This window comes from Balaenoptera physalus (genome assembly GCF_965194825.1).
Source record: "Balaenoptera physalus genome assembly, chromosome: 12".
NCBI classification, from domain to species: domain Eukaryota; kingdom Metazoa; phylum Chordata; class Mammalia; order Artiodactyla; family Balaenopteridae; genus Balaenoptera; species Balaenoptera physalus.
Window position 1 is genome coordinate 70,756,730 of NC_138897.1, and position 25,143 is coordinate 70,781,872.

The 25,143-nt window shown below is 60.3% G+C and overlaps 2 protein-coding genes across 7 annotated transcripts in view; both read right to left on the reverse strand.

The window, feature by feature from the left end:
- Positions 1-14,120, reverse strand: part of PPM1F (protein phosphatase, Mg2+/Mn2+ dependent 1F) — a 27,366-nt gene extending 13,246 nt beyond the window's left edge. The window contains exons 1-3 of one of the 2 annotated variants that reach the window (XM_082417876.1): positions 14,032-14,120; positions 5,213-5,455; positions 137-258 (exon numbers count right to left, since the gene is read on the reverse strand). In XM_082417876.1, coding sequence (XP_082274002.1) covers positions 137-258; positions 5,213-5,454 — 364 coding nt within the window. In that variant the 5' untranslated portion in view covers position 5,455; positions 14,032-14,120. Of the gene's footprint in view, positions 1-136; positions 259-5,212; positions 5,456-10,264; positions 10,344-14,031 lie in introns of those variants that run through there. The other variant, XM_082417875.1, reaches the window with a different exon arrangement.
- TOP3B (DNA topoisomerase III beta) overlaps positions 11,185-25,143 on the reverse strand; it is a 19,521-nt gene continuing 5,562 nt past the window's right edge. For 4 of the 5 annotated variants that reach the window (XM_082417865.1, XM_082417862.1, XM_082417864.1 and 1 more), the window contains 15 exons: positions 24,078-24,184; positions 23,471-23,545; positions 22,146-22,342; positions 21,601-21,757; positions 20,756-20,869; positions 19,267-19,357; positions 18,409-18,563; positions 18,199-18,304; positions 17,381-17,527; positions 17,126-17,299; positions 15,569-15,697; positions 15,202-15,351; positions 14,753-14,853; positions 14,032-14,233; positions 11,185-13,389 (listed from right to left, as the gene is read on the reverse strand). In XM_082417865.1, the coding sequence (XP_082273991.1) occupies positions 12,911-13,389; positions 14,032-14,233; positions 14,753-14,853; positions 15,202-15,351; positions 15,569-15,697; positions 17,126-17,299; positions 17,381-17,527; positions 18,199-18,304; positions 18,409-18,563; positions 19,267-19,357; positions 20,756-20,869; positions 21,601-21,757; positions 22,146-22,342; positions 23,471-23,545; positions 24,078-24,184 (2,384 nt within the window). In that variant the 3' untranslated portion in view covers positions 11,185-12,910. Of the gene's footprint in view, positions 13,390-14,031; positions 14,234-14,752; positions 14,854-15,201; positions 15,352-15,568; positions 15,698-17,125; positions 17,300-17,380; positions 17,528-18,198; positions 18,305-18,408; positions 18,564-19,266; positions 19,358-20,755; positions 20,870-21,600; positions 21,758-22,145; positions 22,343-22,786; positions 22,877-23,470; positions 23,546-24,077; positions 24,185-25,143 lie in introns of those variants that run through there. The other variant, XM_082417866.1, reaches the window with a different exon arrangement.

Below are 25,143 nucleotides of genomic sequence, written 5' to 3' on the forward strand. Positions count from 1 at the left end.
ACAACCTCCCTGTCTGCCAGAAAAACGGGAAAGGAAAGGGGGGCCAGGTGAGCCCTGACGCTCCCCTGCAGCCTGGCCCCCATCTGGCTGGAGAGTGTTGCCCAATAAGCCCAGGGCCCCAAGAGGGAGAACTCACGGGTCACAGGGGCCTCCTCCTCCTCCTGCTCCGGCAACTTCCTGAACTCAGAAAGGTCCGTCTGCAGCAGCTGGGAAACTGCCTCGTGGGCCAGGCAGGCAGCAAGTGGCGGCGGAGCGCTCCTGGGGGCACGAACCCGGAGTGAGGGGCTGGCTCCTCAGCAGGATCCAGCACCCCAGAGCCTGCCCCACACTCCAGGCAGAGACCCCCAGCCCCTTTCTGCTCCCGAAGGCCCTTCCAGAGGTAGCGGTGACCGCTCACACTCCACGTGCTCCCACGACAGGCAGCTCGGCCTCTGGTCCTCGTGCAGCTGGACGGCCATCCACGCAGTACCATTTATGGGGCCCTCACTGGGGCTGGTGGGGAGGGGGAGTCACAGACGTGCGAGCTGCCTCTGTTGGCCTCAGTGGCCAGGCCAAACTGCCCAACGTCCAGCCTTATACCAGCTCCTGGTCCCCAATACCAGCTGGGGACCCTTGGGGGCTGGGGAGTCCTATAAGCTGAACTGTGTCTCCCAAAATGTGTATGTTACAGTTCTAACCCCCAGTGCTTCAGAATGTGACCTTACTTGGAAACAGGGTCGCTGCAGATACAATGAGTTAAAATGAGGTCCCACTGGAGTAGGCTGGGCCCCTAATGCAGTAATGCTGGTGTCCTTATCCAAAGGGGAAATTCAGACAGAGACCCACAGGGAGATGCCCTGTGAAGGTGAAGACTGAGCCTATAGCCGAGGACCTCCAGCAACCGCCAGAGGGACCAGCCCAGCCGACATCCTGCTCTGGGACCTCCAGCCTCCAGAATCCTAAGACAATACGGTTCTGTTGTTTAAGCTGCCCAGCCCAGTGGTGCTTTGTCACATACGCCCCAGGAAAGGAATCCAGGGAGCGCGGGACCCATGGGCAGTGTCTGGAAGATCAGGCTGTGTGCAGCCCAGGGGGTCCCTGGGCAAGGCAGGCTGTTGGGACAGCTGGTGAAGGGGAACCTGGGGAGGCAGCATGACCTTGGTGTGGCTTGAAGAGAGACATGATATGATCCAATTGGGCTTTTTAATTTTAATTTTATTTTTTTATTTTATTTTATTTTTTTTGCACTTTGATTATTGTGCTTTGCTTTACTGCACTTTGCATACACTGCATTTTTTTTAACATCTTTATTGGAGTATAATTGCTTTACAATGGTGTGTCAGCTTCTGCTTTATAACAAAGCGAATCAGCTATACATATACATATATCCCCATATCGCTTCCCTCTTGCGTCTCCCTCCCTCCCACCCTCCCAATCCCACCCCTCTAGGTGGTCACAAAGCACCGAGCTGATCTCCCTGTGCTATGTGGCTGCTTCTCACTGGCTATCTATTTTACATTTGGTAGTGTATATATGTCCATGCCACTCTCTCACTTTGTCCCAGCTTACCCTTCTCCCTCCCTGTGTCCTCAACTCCATTCGCTAGTAAGTCTGCATCTTTATTCCCGTCTTGCAATTGGGCTTTTTTAGACCTCCTGGCCTCATCTTGGAGGGTGGCCTGGCAGTGGATGGGAGGGGACAGAGCAGGCATTGGGCAGGGGACCGGGCGGGTCCGCAGTGAGTCTCAGGTTCCACTGAGGTCAAGAGGCCTGTGGCCAGTGGGCACGTGGTCTGGGTGGATGAAAGGGGTGGGGCAGAGAGCAGCCGGAACAGCTGGAGAAGTGGGGTGACCCCAGGGGTGCCACCTGGGGCCGAGTCTGGGAAGCAAGACCTCGATGGCTGCTTCCAAGGTCAGACAGGCTGTGCAGAGCAGAGCTGAGGGTCAGAGCAGGCAGGAGTGGGAAAGCAAACAAGGGGGATGGGAAGCCTCCAGTACGGGACAAGAGGGACACTAGGCAGCTCCGGGAGGTCGGGGGGTGGAGACACCGAGGCCAGTGGGAAGCATTATAGGAAATTCTTTCCACAGGCTCCAGGGCCTGCCCGCCTAGCCCCCAGCCTCGGGGGCCCGCTCCAGCCACGAAGGCCCCTGGCTCCCCGAGTATAAGGGGTGGCTCCATCCCCCAGCTGTCCCTGCAGCCTCTAGGACTCATCCTGCATCCTGGCCTGTCCCTGAAGGCTGGGCCGGGTGGGTGGGCACATCCCTCTGGGCGTCCCTGGTGTGTGTCTACAGATGGCCTTAGGGATCTACTGGGATGAATCTGTCATTTTTTAAAATGAAATAGTGACTCAGGGGAGCAGCCTCTGGACCTGCCTTTAAAAAACAACCAGCCATGGACTTCCCTGGTGGTGCAGTGGTTAAGAATCCACCTGCCAATGCAGGGGACACGGGTTCGAGCCCTGGTCCGGGAAGATCCCACATGCCACAGAGCAACTAAGCCCACGTGCCACAACTACTGAAGCCCGCGCGCCTAGAGCCCATGCTCCGCAACAAGAGAAGCAACCACAATGAGAAGCCCCAGCACCGCAATGAAGAGTAGCCCCTCCTTGCCGGAACTAGAGAAAGCCCGCGCGCAGCAACAAAGACCCAAAACAGCCAAAAATAAAAATGAATTAATTAATTAAAAAGAAAAAGAAAAAGAACCAGCCAAGTCATGAGAAGTGCGTTCCTCTGCCGTGTGGGGATTTCCTGCCAGCCTCTGGGATTTCCTTTTTCAGGGCGGGGAGAAGTGCACCTCTGCTCCCGGCGCTGGGGACAGGGAGGTGGCTTCCGGCCATGGGGAGCGGACAATGCCTGGATGTGGGCCCCAGCCTGGCTTCCTGGCCGCCCTCCCGTCTCATCCAGGGGTGATGCCCGGCGCCCCGAGGCCCCTAAAGATGCCAGCGATGCCTCGGAGACCAGGACTAGGTACCCAAGAAATAAGAACCGCTCTTATCTGGCCACTTTGGGGTTTCCAAGGAGCCTCCAGTCTAGAAGCAGAAATGAAAACGCACATCAGTGGCTACAGTGTCAGGGACGCACCACTTAGGGACCTGAGAGGTGACCGCTGACCACAAGGGGAGGATTGGAGGTAAATCACCGCAGCCCCAACCTCGTGATCTGACTTCTGGACAGTCTCACGCAGGATTCCATTTACAACCCGAAAAACCCCGCGGACCAACACATTCGGGCCTGGATAGCCAAGAGCCTGCACACGAGCTGCTGGGACATGCGGGTAGGGGCCCTGACCGCCAGACGTGTGTAGACGTGTGACACGTGTGACATGTGTCTACACAGTAAAGAAATACTGTGACAAAAATAAATCCATTAAAATGGCTGGAAAATATGAGACTTTAAAATACCACGTTTTAACATCCTTCAAGGTTGGGAATTCCCTGGCTGGTTAAGACTGTGCTTGCACTGTCGAGGGCCCAGGTTCGATTCCTGGTCAGGGAACTAAGATCCCGCAAGCTGTGCGGTGGAACCAGAAGAAAAAAAAAAAATCCTTCAAGGTGGATTCATGGGGGGCCTACAGGGGCCATGGGAGCCCACCTGCACCACCCCTGTCAGCCTCAGGCTCTGGGGCTGTGAACCCTGGCCTCTTGCCGATCACCGATGGTCTCAGGCCTGCTATGTTATCTGCTAATTAACGGGAGCTCAGTCACCCCCTGTGCTCAGGGCCTGGCGCTCTCCCCAACCCCCAGCCTCGCCCGCTGCTCAGCCTTGAGGGGCCCCGCTCTACCTTGAGAGTTTCCCCCTACTTGAGGGGGAAACTTGAGGCACTCGCCCTTCCCCATAACTAAACTCACCCCCCAAGGCCCTGCCTGCAAGAAGGTCCTCTCGCCCTCCTCATGCCTGGCAGGGGCACCAGCCCTGCCCAGTGGCTGCTGGGGATTCAGGGCCCCTCAATGTTCCTTCTGTCCCCCAAGTGCCACTGTGGTGCCTGGTGGGCGCCAGGCCCTCCCTCCTCTGCGCTCCCAGCCCCTCGTCTCTCCCATATCCAGCACCCAGACCGCCAACGTGGCCTCGTCAGGCCCCAGGCCCGCTCGGCTCCACTGATCTGCTTTATGCCACCTGCCTCTGAAATATTTTCCCAAAGCAAAACAAAGCAGCCCGCATCGCCCTCTGCACACACCACACTGAGGGACAGGTCACCGGCATTTCCCCCGAGCTCCACGGACGCGGCCCTGGAGTGGGCCCGCAGCCTTTACGTTCCCATTGCTGACTGTTACGGGGTCTCGGGTCCCACCAAGCAGGTGCCCCGGGGGTGCGAGAGGGTGGGGCTGACCTGCCACGAAGAAAGAGCACTCGGGGACACGGAACACCACCGCAGAGGCCGGGGCGTGTCCCAGCACAAGGGGTAACCCAGTGACTAGGGCTGGTGGGTGCGGCCCCTGGGGAGGGACGAGGTTCACAGGGGCCGAGTGACCCACCAGCCCTCACCCACGAGCCTCCCTTGTGGCTGCTGGTGGCGCACGGCTCCCCCGACACCTGCCAAGCTGGTCGTGTCCCTCTCTGAACCTTGTCTTCACGGCCTGTGAAACGGGGACAGTGCCACCACCTCTCAGGTCTTGGTGGCCAGGGGACTGCCAGGCCTCAGGCCAGTCTCTTAGCCTCTGCCTCCCTGACTGCGAGACAGGATAGAAATGGGACCTACCGCTAGCACCCATCAGGGGTTGAACTGTGTCCCCCAGAAAGGTCCGCTGAAGTCCTAACCCAGTGGCTCAGGACGTGACCTTGTTTGGGATTAGGGTCTTGGCAGGTATAAGATGAGGTCACACAGGAGCAGGGCCCCTAATCCAAAAGGACTAGTGTCCTTACAAGAAGATGAGAAACACAGACAGACAAAGAGGATGCCTGGTGACAACAGCAGCCAGTCTGGGGTGATGTGTCTACAGGCCAGGGCACACTCAGGACCAGGCGACACCAGAAGCTAAGAGGAAGGCCTGGAGCGGCCCTGACTTCTGGCCCCCAGGACAATGAGACGGGGCACTTCTATTGCTCTAAGCTGCCTGGTCTGTGGCGCTTGGCGGTGGCAGCCCTGGGAAACCCACGGGGCTGGCAGGGGAGTTCTGCGCAGACCGAAGTCAGCAGGAGCGGAAGGCAGGGGGTGAAGGCAGCCAGGGTCAGGGTCGTGCCCTGTGCTCCCCTCCCCCTTCCATTCTGGGCCCCTGTCCCGGCACCCACACCGCTCACCTGCTGCTCAGGAAGCCCATGGCCAGCTCAGCCAGCTCGCCTTCCACCTCCTCCTGGCTCAGCATCGTCCCTGGGACCTTCCACGGCAAAGGGTTCTCCGGGCCCAGCGGGGCTGGGAAGTCGCGGAGGAGCACGTCCAGGAACCTGGGGTTCTCCTCTGCCTTCTGGCTATTGTGCTGTGGGGTTCCCGAGGCCATGCCCAGAGCATCCCGGGGGGCTGCTGCCGGGTCGTTGGTCTTCATTCTGGGGAGAGACGTGAGGGTTGGCAAGAATACAGTCGATCGGCGCCCTGAGCTGTGGGTAAGCGCACCCTCGCCCTACAGCGTTGAGTGCCTCACTTTCTGTGCTTCCCCTTGAAGCATTGAGGGGCAGGGGCGGCACCAAGCCCGGGGCTCCAGGCAGAAGAACGGGGCCACTGGGCCTCACACACAGTTCCGGGGCCCACGTGGGAGGGACAACCCTGAGAGGGGACTGGTGGGTGCGGGGGAGCCCAGAGAAGTGGCTTCAGGAGACAGAGCCCGGGGCAGAGGGATGTCCTGAAGGAGGAGGAAGGCATGTTCCTGTCAGAGGACGGCCGGTGTGGCCAGAGGCAGGCAGGAGAGGGACCCAGGGCCAGGCCATGGAGGCAGGTAGATACGGCCAGAGCAGGGGTTCCACCTGACCCCGGACCTGGGCAGCAGGGAGGTGAGGAGGTGATGCCACTGGGCCTGGGAGCCTGGAAGTCATGCCCAGAGGGGGGCAGGGCTACCTGATGGCATGGTGGCAGGGTCATCGTACAGAGGGCGTGTGGGCAGGAGGGAAGCAGAGGGTTAACCCAGGAGAGTCAGGGCCTTTGGGACATGGTCAAGCCTTATAAGTCCTCTCAGGAGGAGTCCTAGGCCTCCTGAGGCTTAAAAGGTTTGTCCACATCCACAAACGCCCCGACTGTCCTAGGCTTCAAATGGGCTGGAGGATGGGGGATACAGGGGGCTCACTGCCCACTAAGGATCAGAGCTCCTAACTCAGCATAAGTCTCCTGGAAGAACAGAGACAGGACACAGCAGACAAGCAGGCACGGGGGCGAAGGGGAAGGGGAAGCAAGATGTGTCATCAGTGGAGGGTCTGGAGGGCAAAGGGTGAAGCGTAAAGGGAGGTAAATTAAGAAAGAGGGAATTCCCTGGAGGTCCAGTGGCTAGGAGTCGGCGCTTTCACTGCTGGGGCCTGGGTTCGATCCCTGGTTGGGGAACTAAGATCCCACAAGCCATGTGGCACGGCCAAAGAAAGAAACACAAAACCTCTCTCATCTGTCAGAGAGGAGAACTGGAAGTTAATTTCTTGAAGTAGACACACATGAATAACACAGAAACTGGGGCGCTTGTGATGGAAGGTTCTGGGGACAGGCTCCCACTCATGGCCATCCCTCCTGTCTGCTCACAAGTGAGTGACACAACACAGCTCCAGGCCGCAAAAAACAAACAGGGAAACAAATGAAGGACATAAGATAAAGAACAATCACGTGAGAGCAAGCCAGACACCGCGTTATAAACACGAGGGTTTGAGACTGTGAGATGGGGGGCCGGGCCGGGCGCCGTGGGGGTGGTAAGGGCGGGGAGGAGGCAGCCAGGCCGGCCTGAGCCAACGATAAACAACAGGAAGGTGGCGTGAACTTCCCAGGAAGCTCGGACACCCTTGGGCAGGGAAAGAGGCCAAGTTGCCTCTTCTGCCTGTGAAATGCTCTGGCCTGTTGCATAGAGGAGAGAAATGTGAGTGATGCAGAGCTGCCCCAGGCAACACTGGCCCCAGCTCCCCTGCAATTGAGTCCAAACAAATACTCGAGGCCCTGATATCGCTGGTGGCCCAAAGCACGCTCATTAGATACGTGACTGGGGTCAAATGGTGCTCACTGACCTCCCAGGGCGCATGGGAGGGCCCACAGCCGAAAGTAAAGCACCGAATTCAGGCCCTTCAGGCCCTTCACCTTCGACCTCGCTGATGGTGGTGGGGTTTTTTCGGGATGCAGGGGCCTCCTTCTTGCCTCCCAGCCTTGGGATGCTGTTCCTTGGGCCTGGACCCCAGTCCTGTGAGTCTGTTTCTCTGGGGGTTGGGAACCGCTGCCCTCTGCAGCATCAAGGCCTGGTCTCCGCTGTGCCCCTGTGCCCACTGCCCCATGCCCAGGCATGACTGCACCTGAGGGGTGCGGGCTGCTACTCTCATGGCCTGGCCCAGCCCCGCCTTTGCTGGACAGGTGGGCATCACCAGGACCTACCAGGCTTGTTTTCGCATAGCCTGGCAGAACAAAGGGCCAGGAAATGAGCCGGGACATGGCTTTCCTTCTCTGGGGCCAGCTGAGGTAAGGGACAAGAGTAACTTCCTTCCTTGCCATCTTCTTCTCAACCAGCTCCTGGATCTGTGACCTACCCCAGCTGATATGAGCCTGGGGCCCGAGATGACGGCGGGAGGGAGAAATTTCTGCCCAAAGGGGCCCAGAGGCAGCCCTGGGAGGGTTAGGAGGGGCAAGGGCAGGACCATAGCCCTGAGCTCTCCCAGGACCAACTGAGGAGCTGGTCAGGAAGGACGGAGGCCAGCAGGCAGGCAGTGGGATGGGGTGATGCGGCGGAGCTGGGCCTGGTGTGGGGGTCCTGACCAGGGAGCTGGTGAGAGGCTGCGGCGGGGATGCGGGGGAGACTCCTGCATGAGGACCTTGGGGGGGGCCGTGGGAGGGACACTGGGCCGCCAGCCCCCACTGCCACCTGCTCCACCGGTCTGGCCAAATGTGGCCCGAGGCCAGGTCCTCCAGCTCCTGGAACGACGCCCCTCTGCACTGCTCATCAGCAGGAGTAACGGTGCTGCAGCCAATACCCGCCAGAGGACTGCAGGGCCGCCACCCTCTGAGCGCACTTCCCTTGCCACCTCTTCTTACACCAGCCCCCCCCAATACCCCGTGTTATTACCCTCACCTTGCAGGCAGGGCGTCAGCGAAAGGGCCAAGTTACCCAGCCAGGGTCCCAGTCAGGCCAAGGTGGGACTGCGGAGCCCGGCTGCTAACTGGACGGAACCCTGCCCACCCCTCATGGGCCGCCAACCCTGGGGCTGGCCGCTCCCAGGCCCCTCTTTCATTTCTGTGCCCATCGCCCAGGTGCAGCCCTGAGAGCTCCGGCCCTGCCTCTGCTGAAATCCCCACACCTGGGGCACAGCCGTCTTCACGGCTCTATAGTACTTCTGCTCGCATCTGACTTGTAAAAGCCCATTTTTTTTTCCATTTAAAATACTTATTATCCTCCAGTTTAACCGTTTTGACTTCGAAGCTCAACCAATGTGTGTTTGTACAACTGTGTTTTTCTCGGCGGTATGGACAAGATACTTGTCAAGTCCTGTTTGATTTCAGAACAGGAGTGAAGAGAGAAACAGCAATCTTTAGGAAGGGAAACTGCATCACTGTTACAAAAATATCTATTCACAGTTAAACGTTTTTCTGCAAGTAGAGAGCCTTATTCCTTCATTCATAAACAAACACTGGGAAGAGTATGGCAGAAACCCTTCCAGATCTTTTCCCACATATGTATTTTTTTTCTTTTTAAAACACTTATGGTAAACTATACATAACATACAATTTATCATTCTACCCTTTTAAGTGTACAATTCTGCTGCATTAAGCACGTTCACATTGTCGTGCAAATGCCACTTTTTACAGGCCTGACTTCTCACAATATTATAAGCTGTACTCCCACACCCGGTCTCTCGGCTGTACCACGGCCCTCCGTGCAAGGCCCCTTTGTGCACAGCTGCTGGCACGTGTGGGCAGAGGGAAGATGTTGGCCTCCTCCCAGCACCCCCCTGTGGATGGTGTGGGCTGGGAGGTGCAGCCTGAGGCCTGGCCCCTTGAAAGAGGAAGCTAAGACAGTCTGCTAAAGGTGGTGGGCAGCAAACAGGTCCTAAGGACAGGGCTGGCTTCAGGCCATATCGCAAAGGAATTCTAGGAATGAACGTGTGGAGGTTTGCAGAGTGGTCTGCATCCTGTTTACCTCTCACAACTATGCTGAGTACACGCTGTTGGACTCAGCCAGGTTGCAATAAAGAAACAGACTCAGGGAAGGTCAGCAACCTGAGGCCACACAGGCAGGAAATGGCAAAGCCGGAATCAGGTGGGGTCTTCCCATGCCTTTGTCACTTCCAGCTCAGTTGCAGGAGGAAGAGTGAGCTGTGACAATAGGCCGGATATGGCACAAAAGACAGCAGTGAGCTTCATGTTCTATCTCCCATGGTGGGAGCACAACTCACCCACAGAACTCGCGCCAGAGAATGTCATTAGGATGTTGTCACTCAGGACGTGTCACTCAAGACATGTGTCCAGCTGAGTGGAAGGCTGCGGGGAGGAGTCCATCACCACTGACTAGGCCCCACTATGTTAAGCCCTGCACTAAGCCCTACAATCAGCTGCCATATCTCCCTGTTGCACAGAGAGGCTAAGGGGCTTGCCTGAAGTCACACAGCTGCACTGCTGGAGCCATGGCCTCCCTACCGGAGGTTCAATCTCATACGCGTCTCGCTAAAGCTTCTGTAGCCCAAGCACTGGCTTTAACTAAAACACCTTAAATACGCTTGGGGGAGGGCCGGGTGGGGGCAGGCCAGGGGTGGAGGCGCTGGGGCAGAGCTGCAGTCCGGCAAAGGTGCGGGGACTTCTGGGGTAAGGGTCTGGGCAGGGGCCCGACCAGATGCTCCCGTTGGGGCGGAAGGGAAGGAGGAACTCCAAGCAATGGGGGCGCGTCAACCCTCAGCACCCCATCCTGCTTCACGGCCCTCGGCCCCCCGGCTCGGCCACACCCCCGCGGGCCCAAACCCCACCGCTGCACCCGGGGCACGCAGCCCCCAGGCCCGCCCCGGGCTCCCCGGGTCCCGGCTGCCGCCCCCGCTCTGCAGCCCCCACTCGGCTCCCAGCCCCTCGCGGCTCCCCATCTCGGCCTCCCCAGCTCCCCAACCCGCCCCTGCACCCCTGGCGCCGCCGTCGGAGCCTCCCCCGGCGCCGTCAGCCCACCACCCGCGCCCCGCGGCACCCCGGGTCCCCACGGTCCTCACCTGCCACTCGGCCGCCCGGCGCCCTCTAGCAGCTCCTAGCCGGCCCCGCCCACTTCCCGTCCGGCCGCCGCGGGCGCCGCGCAGGCGCAGTCGGGCCCAGGCAGGCGGGGCCGGCTTCTGCCGCCCCCTGGCGGCCCGCTGCGCGCGCCGGCGGCCCCACTCGCCGGGCGAGTGCACCTGCGGCCTGCATCCCGGCCATTGCGGCAGGTCTCTACCTGTGGTGGCTGTGTAGCTGGGGCGGTGTCCAGAAATTAGGCAACTTGCTCAGTCAACAGACGGTTAGCAGCAGAACAGGGATGCGAGCCCACACTGCCCAGGGCCCACGACACTTTTAGGGACGGTTAGCTTCCAATGGCCACAAACTCACACACATTTAACATCTACAGGTCTGGAGATCAGAAGCCCATAAGGTCTCAATGGGCTAGTTCAAGGGTCATCAGGGTGCCTTCCTTTCTGGGGGCTCTAGGGGAGAACGTTCTCCCTCCTTTTTCAGCTTCAAACTGCCCCGCCCCTTGGCTCATGGCCCCTCCCACCTTCAAAGCCAGGACTGAAAAAAGACCCTTGTGATGACCTTGGGCCACCCAGATGACCCAGGATAATGTTTTAAAGTCAGATGAGCAACCTTAATCCCACCTGCAGCCCTGATTCCCGTCCACCACGTCACCTAACAGCACAGTTCCAGGGACAAGGACCTGGACATCTTTGGGGGTCATTTTTCTGCCACCTTAGAAGCCCAGGAAAAAAATATGTATTTTTTGGCTGCACCACACGGCTTGTGGTATCTTAGTTCCCCAATCAGGGATCAAACCCATGCCCCCTGCATTGGAGGCACAGAGTCCTAACCACTGGACCGCTAGGGAATTCCCAGAAAATGTCTGAACGCCAGAAAAGATAGATGAACTTTTAGGTCAAAGAAAATGTCTTAGTATATATTAATATATTCATCTTTATATCAATGCAGTTGTAAAGCATAATTTAAACTTTTTATGGAGGAAGAGCTTTCAGAAGCCCCACTGGGGCCCTGCCCACCTGACCTCCAGGCCCACACATGGCTTTTGTCCATCCCAGGAACTAAGGTTCACTAACAGGAGGGTCTGGAGAACAAGCAGTTGTCAGATTTGAAAGGACACCGTCTGTGGAGGGGGTGGGTGTGGAAGGCAGGGGGTGCCTGGGCAGAGGAAGCAGGGTGGAGCGGGTGCTGCTCATCCCATTCTCCTCCTCACGCCTTCCTACATCCTGTAACCTGTCCATCACCATGGTGACCCCAGCCAGGCCCGCGGCTACTTCTTAGGACCTGTGACCTTGAACATGTTCCTTAGCTGCCCTGTGCCCAGTTTCTTTACCAGAAAAGCGGGGACAATAGCAACCAATCTATCTCCTAGGGCTGTTGTGCGACCCCGCCTCAGCGTTTCTCACTGTGCCCAGGACCACTTGCATCAGAATGAGTAAAGGGTGAACTTTGAGAACCACAGTGTGGGTGAGGCAGTCCTGGGACAGGACTCCACATCGCAAAGCCCATGAACGCTGACATACCCATGGGCTTCCTCAGCGGGGCCCACACTAGACTCCTCGGAGCACTGATTCCATTCAAGGCTGGTGCTGGGAGATGACGGGGAAGCGAGACACCACCGCTTGGCCAGGAGCTTGCCTCCTACTGGCGGGTGCTGGGCCAAGGACATGCCGGCGAGCCGACTCGTGCCCTGTGGCTTCTGTCAATCCCTCCCCGCTACATTCCATTCCGCCTCAGCTCCCAGCTCCGCTCCTGCCCTTGGGAAAGGAGCCTCCCCACGTCACCCAGCCCATCCGGCCCCTGAGTTCCAGCCTCTGGGGTGAATCTACAACTGAGGTAGTGGTCCGTGTGTGGGCAGTATGGTTCTGACTGCCCCTTGCACAGGCTCTGAGAGGCGTTTCATGGAGCCTCTTCTTGCGGTGGAGCCTGGGCAGGGGGTGAAATCCCAAAGTGTGGAGGCCTGATGTGAGTGCCCCTTGGGTAGAGCAGGCTTGGGAAGGGGGCAGGTGGCAGGCGGCCTGCAGGGTGGTGTGGCTTGTGGGGTACTTTCTCCACCTGGCACGCGGGCGATTCCCTCATGTAAACTGCTGCCTGCCTCTGTCTGAGAGGACAGGTGTTTGAGAACTGAAATGGGAATGGGCCCTAAGGGTGCAGGCCCCACGCTCAGACCCGCTCCCAGACGCCAAGTGGGGAGCGGGGGTCTGGCCCGGGGCAGTGGGTGGGAGTGAGGGCCAACATCCAGGGAGGCTTCTCCCAGCCGCCTCCTCCCACCTGGGACAGCTGGTGGTGGGCAGCTGGTGGCTTCCTGCCTTCCAGGCGCCTGGGCTACCCCCGAGGCATGCACACAGTCACTGTGCCGTGTCTCACATGCGCTAGAACGTGACAGGAGCCTCGGACTGGGTCTGCTCCCCGTTCTGTGTGTGGTGGCCTCCCTGCAGGACGTGGGCGGAGCGGGCACTCAGGGGGCGTGTGCAGGACGAGGGAGAGGCGAGCGGATGGGGCCGGAGGGCCAATGGGGGACGGGCACAACCCTCTGACAGCAGGCAAGGTCCCGCGAGCTGCTCGTTCCGGAGAAGACAATGTGTTTAATGATTTCTGTGACCCAGAGGACGCCATGCAGAGCCTGGGCAGGGCCGTCACACGAAGTAGGCGGCCAGGGCCGACATCTTGTCCTTGGGCCTCCTGGTGCCTGGCTTCCCCGCTGGCCTCCGGCCCCGGCCCCGGCCCCGGCCCTGCCTCCTCCCAGGCCCGCGGTGCATGGGGTGGCAGGAGGCTGCGTGCTTCAGCTCCACCAGCTCCTGGAAGATGGGGTCGCAGAAGACGCAGCCCGTGTGCTGCGTGCCGTCGCCCGGCAGTGGGGACCTGGCCTTGTTGAAGTCGACGTCCAGCAGGGCGGCCTCGCAGGTGCCGCAGGTGTCGGCAGACACACGCACGCGGTGGGCATTCTCGAAGCAGTGCGCCACCACATTGCACCTGTTGCAGGCCACCCGCCACTTGGGGCCTGAGGTGGGGTCGAGCACCAGCACACCGCTCTCGCACTCCACGCACTGGCCAATGCCCAGCATGCTTAGCGAGTGCTGGCAGGTGGGGTGTGTGCACTCGTTGCAGCCTGTGCCTGGGGGGAGTGCGGGGGGTAACATTATGCACACCTACCTGCCCGCCCACCCACCCTCAGGACCTCCACCCCAACCCTCATCCCAGCAGATTGCGCTCCTCTCGCCCCGTGCATGCCGGCCCTGGGCTCTTCTTCTCTGAGACCTCCTTGACCTTTGATGTCCCCCCACTCTGAGGTTTCCAGACGGCTTCCGGACGGCCTCCAGCCAAGTCCCCCCCCCCCTTTACTTTGCTTCCCGTGGCCCAGGTGGGGCCATCTGCTGCCCTGTAAGCTGCTGGAGGGCAGGGATGTGTCTCTCTGAGAAAGGTGGTGACTGAGGGCTCACCCCTTGCCGGGGGCGGCCCTCTCCCACTGCATCTTCTCACTCCCCCGAGCCCAGGAGCATGCCCACTGCCCAGATCACAAGTGATCTGACGACGGTCAACCATCCAATCGCGACTAGGCAGAGAGCGGCAGACTGGCCGGCTGGGCCCTGAGCAGTGCCCGAGCACACCTGGGTCCTTGGGGCCCTGTGCAGGGAGCTCAGGAATGGTAGGCGCGGGGTCCCCTCAGAGTCCAGCGTGGCATGAGCAGGGCTGGTGCTGAGGAGGGACCACAGGTGCCCGGGGTACAGGCGAGCTAGCTAGGGAGGGAACGGCTCACCTTTCTTCATGTCTCGGAAAGGTGGGTGGTTGGAGCAATATGGGCACAGCGGGTAGCTCTTGCCCCGCGAGCCTGATGACCACAGAACCAGCTCGAAGTCGTCCAGCGGGCACCGGAGCTCCTTGTAGAGCTTGATGGTGCCGTTCTGGGGGAGGGTGTAGGTCTCATCACAGTGGGAGCAGTGCAGGCGGCTTGGCTTGGCCTGTGGCGAAGTCGGGGGGGGGTGGTCACAGGTTTGCTGGGGCTGCCGACCCTCCTGCCCGCCCTCATTCTCCCCGAGACATAGGATACATAACACGTAAGACATAACGTGTAACATCTATAACACGTAACACATAATGCATGATGCTAATGCATAACATATGTAGGTAGCACATAGTGTGGAATATCACCAGGACCTCTCAGGCAAGGATCCCTGATCACTGAATCTCAGAACACTTGCTCCACACGTACACAAAGGCAGTGCTAAAATCTCTGCACGTACATTAGTATCCGTGACAGCAAGGAACATGTTGTCAAGAGAACATGGACAGTGCGTGTTTCAGTGGCCTAATGGCTTACGTGCTGCTGGGGTCTGGAGGCAGCGGTGGGGGTTTGTTGGCAAAGCTGCCCAGGAACCCCCCGTCAATCCGTGTGAAGGCAGCTGGAGCATGGCCCGCGGGGTGGCAAGACCGCCCATCTGTGCACACCTGCCCCGTGCCTCCCGGCCCCTCCCCCCTACCTGGATGTACTTCATGAACCGGTGGCACTTCCCACAGCGGGAAAGGGGCTTGCCGGTGGCCGCCAGGGGTGAGAAGGACACCTCCATCAGCTCATCCATGCCTGAAAGTGAGCAGGGCGGGACTCACACCCCGACCCCGGGGTGCCCACCTCCACGACAGCCGGTATACTGGGCAGGCTGGAGGGAGCTACCGCACGCGGCCAAGAGTCTGAGGGTAAATACGGCCACCCCTGAGGGTGGGGGTCTTTGCGTCAGTAACTGAACGGCAAGCGGCAGCCCTGTTTGTCACACGATCCGCGTGTGCTGCATGTGCTGTCACTACACTCGCTCTGTAATCCCGACAATGGCCTGGAGCCCAGAGCCTGGATCTGGGAGCTGGTATCACTGCCGGAGGCAGCAGCCCTGACCAGGGTCCTCTGGCCGAGGAGCAGGGAAGAGGCAGGCCTCACCCGCGATGGAGTCCACGAAGTAGTGGAACTTCCTCTTGAAGACGTCCAGGGTGTGGCCCAGGACTTGGCGGTAGTCGGCTTTACCCTGGGCGATCAGGTTCAGCTGCTTCTCCACTGCACTGCGAATGGTGGGGAGCACCAGCTCCGCATCTGCGGAGTAGGGGACGCACTGTGAGCCCTCGTGCCACGGGGCCAGGGCTGCCCCCACCTGTGATCTCCCCCGGCACCCCGTGTGGAGTGGCCAGGACACGCCATCTCCAGGACAGTGTCACAGGACGAGGCTGGACCCCAGGGCCCAGTCTGCAGGGAAGAGCCCACGTCCCCCCTTTGTGAGCAGAGCGGGACTCACACCCTGACCTGCACTCACCAATCTTGTAGTAGCCATGCACCAGTACAATACCAAGGTTGGTGGGCTTGAGCCGGCGCCCACTCTCCACGACCACGTAGTTACGCTGGCAGATGTTGTTGATGTGTACGGGGATGCTGGCATCCGTCCCTGAGACACAGCAGGGCCCTGTCAGACTTGGCTGCCCCTTCACCCCCGCCTGCCTCGTGGCCCCTGGTTCTCAGCCCTGCCCCTGGGCACCATAGGCCTTTTCTGGGCTGTCCTGTGAACCCAGCATCGATGTTCCCAGCTCAGAGAGACTAAGGAACTCCACCAAAGTCACAGAGCTCGGCTGCCTGCCCCTCACATCTGGAAATGTGCCCTCCTTGGCCTCTCCCTGTCTTGACCCTGCGGCACCCACACCTTTCCAGAACCAAGGCCCCAGCCCCCCAAATGCAGAGGAACCTCCCTGACAAATTGTCCTCCAAAACCTGCCCGGGTCTGCCCGCTTGCTGGCTCCCGGTCCCCTGTGATCAGCCCCCAGGGCAGGCTCCCAGCTGCGGGGTGCACCTGCCCCAAAGACATCAAGGTCGTCTGGCACTGCCAGATGCTGCCTTTACTGTTCCTCGAGGTCCATGGCTGGTGGGATGAGGTGGGCCAGGCTCTGAGCCCCATGCAGCTCTGCAGTGTTGCACCGCACACTCCCGCGGCATCTCCTGCACTCGGGCCACAGCCCCGGGGTCCCCGGTCAACAGGGCCGCCCTTGACTGCTGTCGGGTGGTCCGTGACACTGTCTAGTGTGTGGCCACGAGAAGCCACGGACGTCCCATCAACGAGAAGGGGCAGAGGGTGCTGTGTGAGCGGCGCCCACACCCGCAGCAGGCTGAGGACCACCAGGACCCACTGCAGGCACCCAGGCCCCTGGAAGCAGCAGCCCAGCTCTCCTGGTAAGGCTACCACTGTCACCAGGACCCCGGGCACAGGTAAGAGGCTCCCTGGCAAGGCACCCGCGGGACTGTTAGTGATGGAGCAAAGTCCAGATACCGTGGCCTGGTTGTCCCACAGCCCTCCAGAGCCTGTCAACTGTGAGGGGCCCGGTGAGCTGGGAGAGCCCATCAGGGAACAGGCAGCGCCCCTCGGAGCAAGCACCACCTGGGGAGGCGGCACCGGCACAAGGCCATCCCCTGGGGTGTGAGGCCTCGGGTCACAGCCCCTGGGCCTGGGGACTAGGAGAGACCCTCGCCCGTGAGACGTGTGCTTCAGCGACCCCACTTTTGAGCTCACAAGCTCCCCGGGTGGGGCACGTCCACTCCCCGCGCAGGGAAGCAGTGCTGTGGGAACTTGGCTTTCCTGTCACCTTGTGGATTTGTTCTGAGTTTTGTGTCCTCCCTGTGGGTGAGTCACTGGCAACCTGGGCCAACACTCAGCTCTGGGGGTGGCAGTTAGTGCCTGTGAGGGTGTGTGTTGGCCTTTACAGGCAAGGCCAGGTCCTGAGGTGGAGGCCTCGGCAAGGGCCTGCCCGCGGCCACCCTGCAGGCTCAGCTGGCCACACTGGGCCCCAGCCCTAGGACCCACCGATCCCAGGCATTGTGGACCCACCAATGCCGTGCTTCTCCATGAGCGTGATGAGCTCGGCCTCCGTCAGGTAGTCAGGGGGGCTCGTCTGCTTCTCCAGCATCTTGACCTCAGCCACGGCGAAGGTGTCGCCCCTCTGGCAGGTGGGCAGGCTCTCCTCCAGGGGCACACTCTGCCAAGGCATGATCTCCGTGAAACCTGCGGAGACCGGGCGCCAACACTCAGGGCTGGTGGTCATGTCTGCGCAGGTGGGAGAGGCGCCCGCCTGGCTCCACCTACCTGGGGAGATGACGGTCTTGCCCGTGCAGGTGAAGCGCTCAGGCCCGATCCGGAAGGAGATGGTGCTCTGCAGGTACTTGCAGTCGTGGCTGATCGTGGCGATGAAGTGCCTGGTGATGTACTCGTACAGCCGCCAGGCCTCGCCGCCTGCAACAGGCGCGGCTGTTCAGTGCTGGGCTCTGGCTCCAAGCAGCCCCGGCACTCGTGCTCCAGCAGCAGGGCCTGGGCGCCAGGGCTGGCCTGCTCTAAGCCCTCGAAGGGGGAGGGGACATACAGGAAGGATCGCAAGCATCTCCAGGCCTTGGTGGCTCTTTCAGGCCCTGCTTCTGGGTGGGACTGCGCTTCAGGGCCCGACCTACCCCGTAAGTGACCTGCCACCATCGCTTCAGATTGGGGCTGTGCACAGGGGCTCCTGTCTCCCTCTCCTGCCTTCTCCCAGCACGCAGGCCACCAGCAGGGCCTCGAGAGTGGGAAGTAAGGGCACCCCATGGTTGAGCCTGTCACCCTGCCCCGGTCTCATCCCACTCCATCTGTGGTCTCCTGCCTGGCCTGCTCCAGCGCCTGCCCGCACATCACACACCTGCCGCCACCACTTCACTCCTGTCCCGTCCATGGCGACAGAGCACAACCTTCAGGTGGCCCCTTCACTGCAGCCAGGGCCGGTGGGGGCCCACACTGCTGATGGGGCCTGACCCCGTCCAAAGGTGCCATGTAGCCAAAGCTCCTCACCCGGCCCTCCTGGGAAGCTTGAAGTGCGCATGCGCGTGCGTGTGTGCGTGTTTGCACATGCGCAAACTTCTGGGGGGGAGCCCCCATACCTAATTCAGCCTCCGTGGCAGACTTCATGGGGGTGATGGGGGGATGGTCGCCAGCGTCGTGGCCTTTCCGTGGGCGGTTGATACCTTCCGCTAACAGCTGCTTCACCTGAGGGGAAAGCCCGGAGCAAGGCATGAGCCGAGCATGGCTGCCAACCCACATGGGAGGAGTGGCTGCCCATCCTGGCCTGGCCCGTGGGGTCCTGGCCTCACCGTGTCGGCCCAGTAGGGGTGGTTGGCCTGTTGCCGCAGAGGGCCCTTCAGGTCGAAGCTCTCGGGGTAGTGGGTGGTCTCGGTGCGCGGGTAGCTGATGTAGCCCTGTGTGTAGAGCCGCTCTGCGGTCTGCATGGCGTGCTGTGGGCCCATCCCTGCCGGACATGCAGGCTCAGCAGCCCGGACGCCAGGAGAGCAGGCACCCCCGGGCCAGGTTCCCAGGCTCCTGGGAGGTGGGGGTCACACGGCCTGATCCAAGGCCAAGCTCCCCCACCAGGGCGGGGACACCCCAGGGTCACCCTCGAGATGCTGGTAGCCGTACTGCTGAACGTGGCCTTCAGAGCGCCTGTGTCCTACTCGGCCTGGGGTCACACCCACACCCTATGGTCCACACGCGCCCTCTGTCCTGAGCCCCCGGGTGTGTCCGCGCTCACAGCGCTGCAGGGCACTGATGGGGGTTCGTGCTCCTGATCCTCCCCAACCTGCAGAAGCTGGCCTCAGCGAGCGGTCACTCCATGTCATCGCTGCCCCTCGAGCATCCCTGGAGGTGCTGCCCTGAGAGGATGGTGCCCACGGTTTCCTGAGACTGCAGAAGGGCCACCAATGCCTGGAGGCTGCCAGCTCCAGACCAACCTTCCAGCACAACCTTCTCGCTATGCTGGAAACGAGGCTCAGGGCCACGTCACAGCTGTCACACCTGTCGAGTGCTCCGCCCACACCTGGCCTCTCCCTGCACCAGGGACGCCACTGCAGCTGTCCCCCTCAGGTAGCAGCCATCGTCACAATCGCTATTGTCAAGACGCCACATGCCTGCCCCAAGAAGTCTCCTGGGGGCTTTGAGGCAATGTCCACACTCACCCAGGGAAGAGCTGGCCACACGCAGCATCTCCACAGTGTTCAGGGCCAGTGGCCTCTGCTTGGCCTTCTCCTTCCTGCTCGTGGCCTCCACCTGGGGGACAGAACAGATTCACACATGGGTGCAGGGAGACACCATGACAGGCTCAGGACATGTGGCCAAGGGTCTAGACTCTTTTACCCTCCCAGCTTCTCCAGTTCTCTTCACAGTGGACTCAGGACTTGAATGAACATTTGTTCAGGCCCAGGAAGGGAAAATGAAAGAAAATTCTTTTCCAGGGAAACAGAAAACCTGGAGAAAAGGGGAAGAGTCAGGAGAAAGGGCTGCATATTTGAAACCCAACAGGAGCCAGCGTCTGCCAGGCCACGGGGCTGGCGGGGGGCACAGGGGGCCATGGGGTGAGGGCTTGTTGCAGGGGCAGCTGCTTACCCCTCACTACGCCCACTAGTGTTGCTACACCTGCCAATTTGTCAGGAGAAGCTGGAAATTGGGATTTTTTTATGTGAAATCTCCTAACTTCTAAAAGTGGGTAACCACTTTGGAACTTGGTAAATACCACGCACTTTAAGGAAAATGGTGGTGAGTAACCACCGTCAGCCTCTGGGCTGAGCAGCTGTCAGAAGAGATGACCGTTTTGTCTGTGGCAAAAACAATCCAAACCTCTCAACCGCCACCCCTCGCCCCTGCCAACCTCACGTGGACCTGGCCAGGGCCGTGCCCCCTGAATTCCGGACAGATGTGGGGCTAACACTGAGGCCAAGTGGTGTCTGTGCAGCAGGGGCAGCTTGGATCACGGGCGGAGGGGAGGGGGCACTCAGACGGGGTGGCCATTGCAGGTAGAAGCACGGGGCAGCTTTAGGGGAAGTTCTGGAGCCTGAGTCAACTGCCCTGGGCACGGGGACGCCCAGGAAGGTTCAGGAAGGAGGAGAGAAGGCGGCTGAAGGAGGCCGGGCGAGCCTCAGTGACCACGGGGGCCGTCACAACTGCAAGGCATAAGCTGTCACGGCCACAGACATGCCCCCACCCATGTGGCCAGCCAGTTGCCAGGTGGCATCAACCTCTTCCTAACAGCCACGCAGCCCATGCTTTCCAATTTGTGAAAATCTGAGTAAGAAACGTAGCACATGAAGGCCACGAAAGCTGATGACCCAGAGACGCCCGCGCTGGCTGTGGGACCTGGGCGGGTTCTTGATGTGCATAGGGGCCTCCAGTTGTTAGCCTGAGGTGTCACAGAAAAGGGACATCTGGGTGGAATCCCCCCAAAGGAGGTAATGCCCACAGGGCACGTGGAGGGCTCAGAGCAGGCACGTGGTGCACGGCAGCTACGGCCTGGGCAGGAATTTCTTAGGGGGAGCGTGTCGTGAGTAACCATTCTTCTGTCTAAAAAGTGTCTGTGTTCCAGAAAGGCAGAGAAAGATATAAGCCTAGGTCAGCAGAGTCTTCCGAGGCCCCCCCAAGGCAGGTGGGACTGACATGGGTGGAGCAGCCCACCTGGGCCTCCTTCTCCAGCTTGGTCATATTCAGGAACATCTGTGCGATCTCCCGGTCGAACACGCGCACTCGGTCCCAGTCCAAAAGGAGGGATCGGTCCTTATCGGCATCCACCTGCAGGAGGGGAACAGGAGAGCCCGGGAGAGAAAGCATCCAGGTGAGCCAGCGCCAGCAGGGAGAATCGGGGCAGACAGAGCTGGTCCTCGCCTGGGCCCTGCCTCTAAAGTGTCTCGGCTGTACCTGTTCAGGTACGCAGCCGCAGATGTGCAAGTTGAGGCCCAGCCCCTCCCCAAGTGGAGGCTGCTCTGACACGAGGCCTCCTTGCTGAGATCAGCCAGATGGCCTCAGGAGGGGAGCCTCAAGCCGAGGCTGAGGTGTCCTTAGGGAGCATCGGAGCCCCCACCTCTCATCCCCTAAGCCCCGCTGGCACTAGATGTGGTCCCACCTAGGAGACCCCAGCCCTGTGTTGACTGAAGTAGCTCTGTATTATGCTCTAAATCTTACAAAAACCTTCCTTTTTACTTGGAGCAGGGGTTCCAAGACTTCTTAGAAGCTCGAAAGTCAGCAGCCCGTGGCCCTCAGTCCAGTCCTTGGACCTGACCACCCCAACCGTGGGCCTAGAGGGTGACCTCACCCTGAGCTGCCAGAGCGTCCAGGCCTGGCCTTGTCCTACGGCCTCCACGAAGGCTAGGGGCCCTTCCCTGGGCACCCACAACCACTTCCTGATGGGACAGCCACCTACAGCTGTACCCTTGGCCTGGGGACTATGACAATGATGATGGAGGCTCTCAGAATCCATATCCAAACCCGGAAAGACCCAGCATGAACAGGAAAAGGAAGTGAACCTTGGCCTGCAGCACCCAGTAGGTCTCCGGTTTGAAGGACTGGATTTTATCATGTCTCTCCACGCAGAAGCCCAGCGTGGGGGTCTGGCATGGCCCGAAGGAGATAAGCGAGCTGTCTAGGTTGCCGTATTTCCCCTGGAAGTATTTAGTCTGAAACCTATAAAGGGGGGTGGGGGGAGAGGAGGACATTTCAGTCAAACATTCACTCAAATACATCATCGTTAGCTGCTCGTGGGAGTCGGGCAGGAGGCTGGCTGGCGGGTGTGGGAGGAGGCCAAGGCAACTGCTCCCTGCTCAAAAGATGGAGAGGGAAGAGCGGAGGCTCTGTCCACCCTGGCTGGAAGCCCTATTTTATTCCTTGCCCCTCCACTCCCTCAAGACCTGCCCACCCTGCTTGTCGAGCGGGGACCTCTGTGGTCTGCGTCAGCTAAAGAGACAGTTTTCTTGGGGATTTAAAAATGCTGACAATCTCCTGTCGCCGACCAGGCCTGGGGGGAGGCCGGGAGCCAGGCAAGGCAGTGGCCTGGCCAGGGGGCCGGCGGCACCTGGTGAAGGCGCAGCCGATGCGCAGGTCCAGCTCCTGCCGTGCGTCCACTGAGAGTGCCTCGTTGTGGTCGGGCTCGCCCAGGCGGACCATGGCAGTGCAGATGTCTGTGTCTGTGATGGAGCTGAACCGGGCCCGGAACACTGTCTTCTCGCTGCTGTGGGCCTGATTCATGACAGGCAGCACCGCGTCCAGGACCTGGGGAGGCGGCCGGCTGTAATGCCCACACCTCACCTCACCTGGGTGCCAGGCCCCCTCCACTGCCCTCTCCTCCTGGAGCCTCAGTCTCCATGGGCCTCCTGCCATGCGCTTCCTTTCCTTCTGTTCACCGCTGTGTTCAAAGCCCCTTCCTACTGCCGCCCCCTCTCTTCCTACAGTGGTTTCCACCCCCGAACCAGGAGGCGCTACTGCCGGGGACACAAGGGACCCCAGGCTCCAAGTCTACCCCGCTCCACCCACTTTCCCGCCTTCTAGAGGAGGGAGTGCTGGGAGGGCCGAGGGGATTTGGGAGACTTTGCAGAGACTGGAAGAAAGACAGAGAAGGGAAAAGAAGAAGAAAACACAGTGGATAGGAGTGGGGGCCGGTGCATCTCAGGGCTAGAGCAGGGTGGGGGACCTGGGGGGCCTGGAGCCCAGACTCACTAAGAGTTAGTGAAGGCCATGCAGCGGGAGGGGAGTCGCCGCTGGAGCCTGGCCATGCAGCTTCCTTATGGGGAGGGAGTGGCTCCGTTTCTGAGGGGAGAAAGCCCGTGAGCTGCCAACATTCTCCACCCCAGACGCAAAGGTCCCTGGGGAGGAGCAGCCCTGCAGGGGAGGGGTCGGGAGAGGGGTGTCTGGGAACAGTTTCCTGAGGTGCCAGGTCCCAGGTGAGAGCTGGGGTGTTCCAGCCTGAGGGGCTCCTGTGGGAGGCAGGCCTGGGAGCTGCCACCTGCTTCCAGCCTGAGGGGGGGAGCGCCTGGGGGCTGGCGGAGACGGGAGGCGGGAGGGTACAGCTTGGGGGGCGGGGGGAGAAGGAGGAGGTATGTGAAAGGGTGTCAAGCAGCACTGGTTGAAGGTCCCTGCATGGCGCCGGGAGGGTGGAGGGTGCGATGCTCAGAACCCACCCTCTCCTCCAGGCAGTCCTCCGTCTAGGAAATCCTGCCCTTCCTCACAATGTGCCCTTCAGGCAAAGGGACACTCCCTCCCCTGGGCAGAGCCCGTGCATCTTAAAATATTTACAGAATCACCAGAATTTAAGCCGGTGCCGTGGTTACCCTGGCAGCATCAGCCCCAGGAGGGGCATGACGGTGGCAGGAAGGCCGATGTATGGACCCCCAGCCCCCTCACCTCGAAGCAGATGTTCTCTCCCTCCTTGTCGCAGTCCAGCCACAGTACGATGTAGTCACAGCCTTTGCCCTCCACCTGAGCACAGCACATGGGGAATCACACCTGCCTTGGCCCCCAGTGCCTGCCCATGGCACCCCTGCCCGGCTGGCGGAGCAGAGCCCGGCCGCCGATCACCCTGAGCCCTGGAGCCCAGGGCAGGGCCCAGGCTGAGCCAAGGAGCTGGCTACAGTCAGGCTGGCTTAACCTCTCAGCAAAGAATTTAGTTCAGAACTGCTGTTTTTTGGACAAAAAAGTTATAAATGCCACGTGATCGTAACCTCCAAAACCGCATTTAAAAAAAAGCTAAAATGAAATAACTAAGTATTAACAGTAGTTGTCTCGGATAGTGAAATTATAATTAATTTTTCTTCTTTTTACTTACTTGTATTTTCTAATTTTCATCACATGTATGTATTTGTTTTAAAATTAGGAAATCACCACCACCAAACTATTTTAAAAGCAGGATGTTGCCCCGGGCGCCGGGGAGCCCAGGCTGACTGTGGGGGAGGAGTGGGCCGAAGGGCACCTGTGGGGGCGGGTGGGGTGCTCCCTCACGCTCAGGACGCACCTGCAGGAACTTCACCATGTTCAGCTTGGGGTTGGCCTCCTTCTTCTCCGTTGGGGCCTGGCTGAACAGCTCGGCGGGGTCAACCTTGTCCCACTTGTTGTACTTTCCTACAAACACAGGCACTGTATGTCAGAATCACACTTCACGCTTCCCGGGACTTGGACCCCAGGAGGAGGGTGGGGAGGGCGAGGCTCGGAGAACCCTTTGCCCAGAGCAGGACCTCCCTTCGCCTGAGCTGTGAGCCGACAACACACTTGAGCCACGTGTGGGAGCTACTCCCGGATGTTCCCCGTGGCTGGGGGCACCGCTCCTGGCAGTCTCACTGCCACTCATGCCCTGTCTCCTCCTCCAGCTGGTTTCTGTACCCTCTCCCCGCCCAGCACTTGGCCGGCCCCCGACAGGTGCTCAGCGGATCCCGGGGGCCCTCAGTGTCCTCAGGCCCCCCGTCCAGCGCATCCCCCCCAACTTCTCTACTTGGCATTCGGGCCTCACGCGCCCAGCCTGTAGGCTTCCTTCTAGGCCTCGCTGGTCAGACACAGCCAAGTTCAAGCCCCAGCTCCCTGACTTCAGGGTCCGAATGCCCTGCCGAGGCTTTGCTGTGAGCGGCCCGTGCTCAGTGCTGCACCTCCCGCCCCACTGGGGCCTCAAACAGTCCTGGGAGGCGATGGCACTGATCTCAGACCCTTCACACACGAGAAGCAGAAATGCACGGAGGCCCAGCTCCGGTGGAGCGAGGGTCAGAGCCCAGGTCAGACCCACATCAACTGCGACCCTGCACGCAGCCCCACTGGGTCACTGATGCTGGCCTTCCAATCACCACTGACTGATTGCGGGACAAAAGTCATACTCGGAGGGGCAGCAGCCCTCTGTGGAATGCCTGCATGAGCCAGGCCCCTGCCCAGGTGGGGACCACTGCCTCCACTCTGCACAGGAAGGTGCAGGGCAGACAGTGACCAAGGGGCACCACTGGGACAGGGACCCCAGGTCAGCTCTCCACAGTCTGCTGGCCTCAGGACTCACGGGTTCTGGACAAACCTCTCTGCCCGGAGCCTGCCCTGGGCTCCAA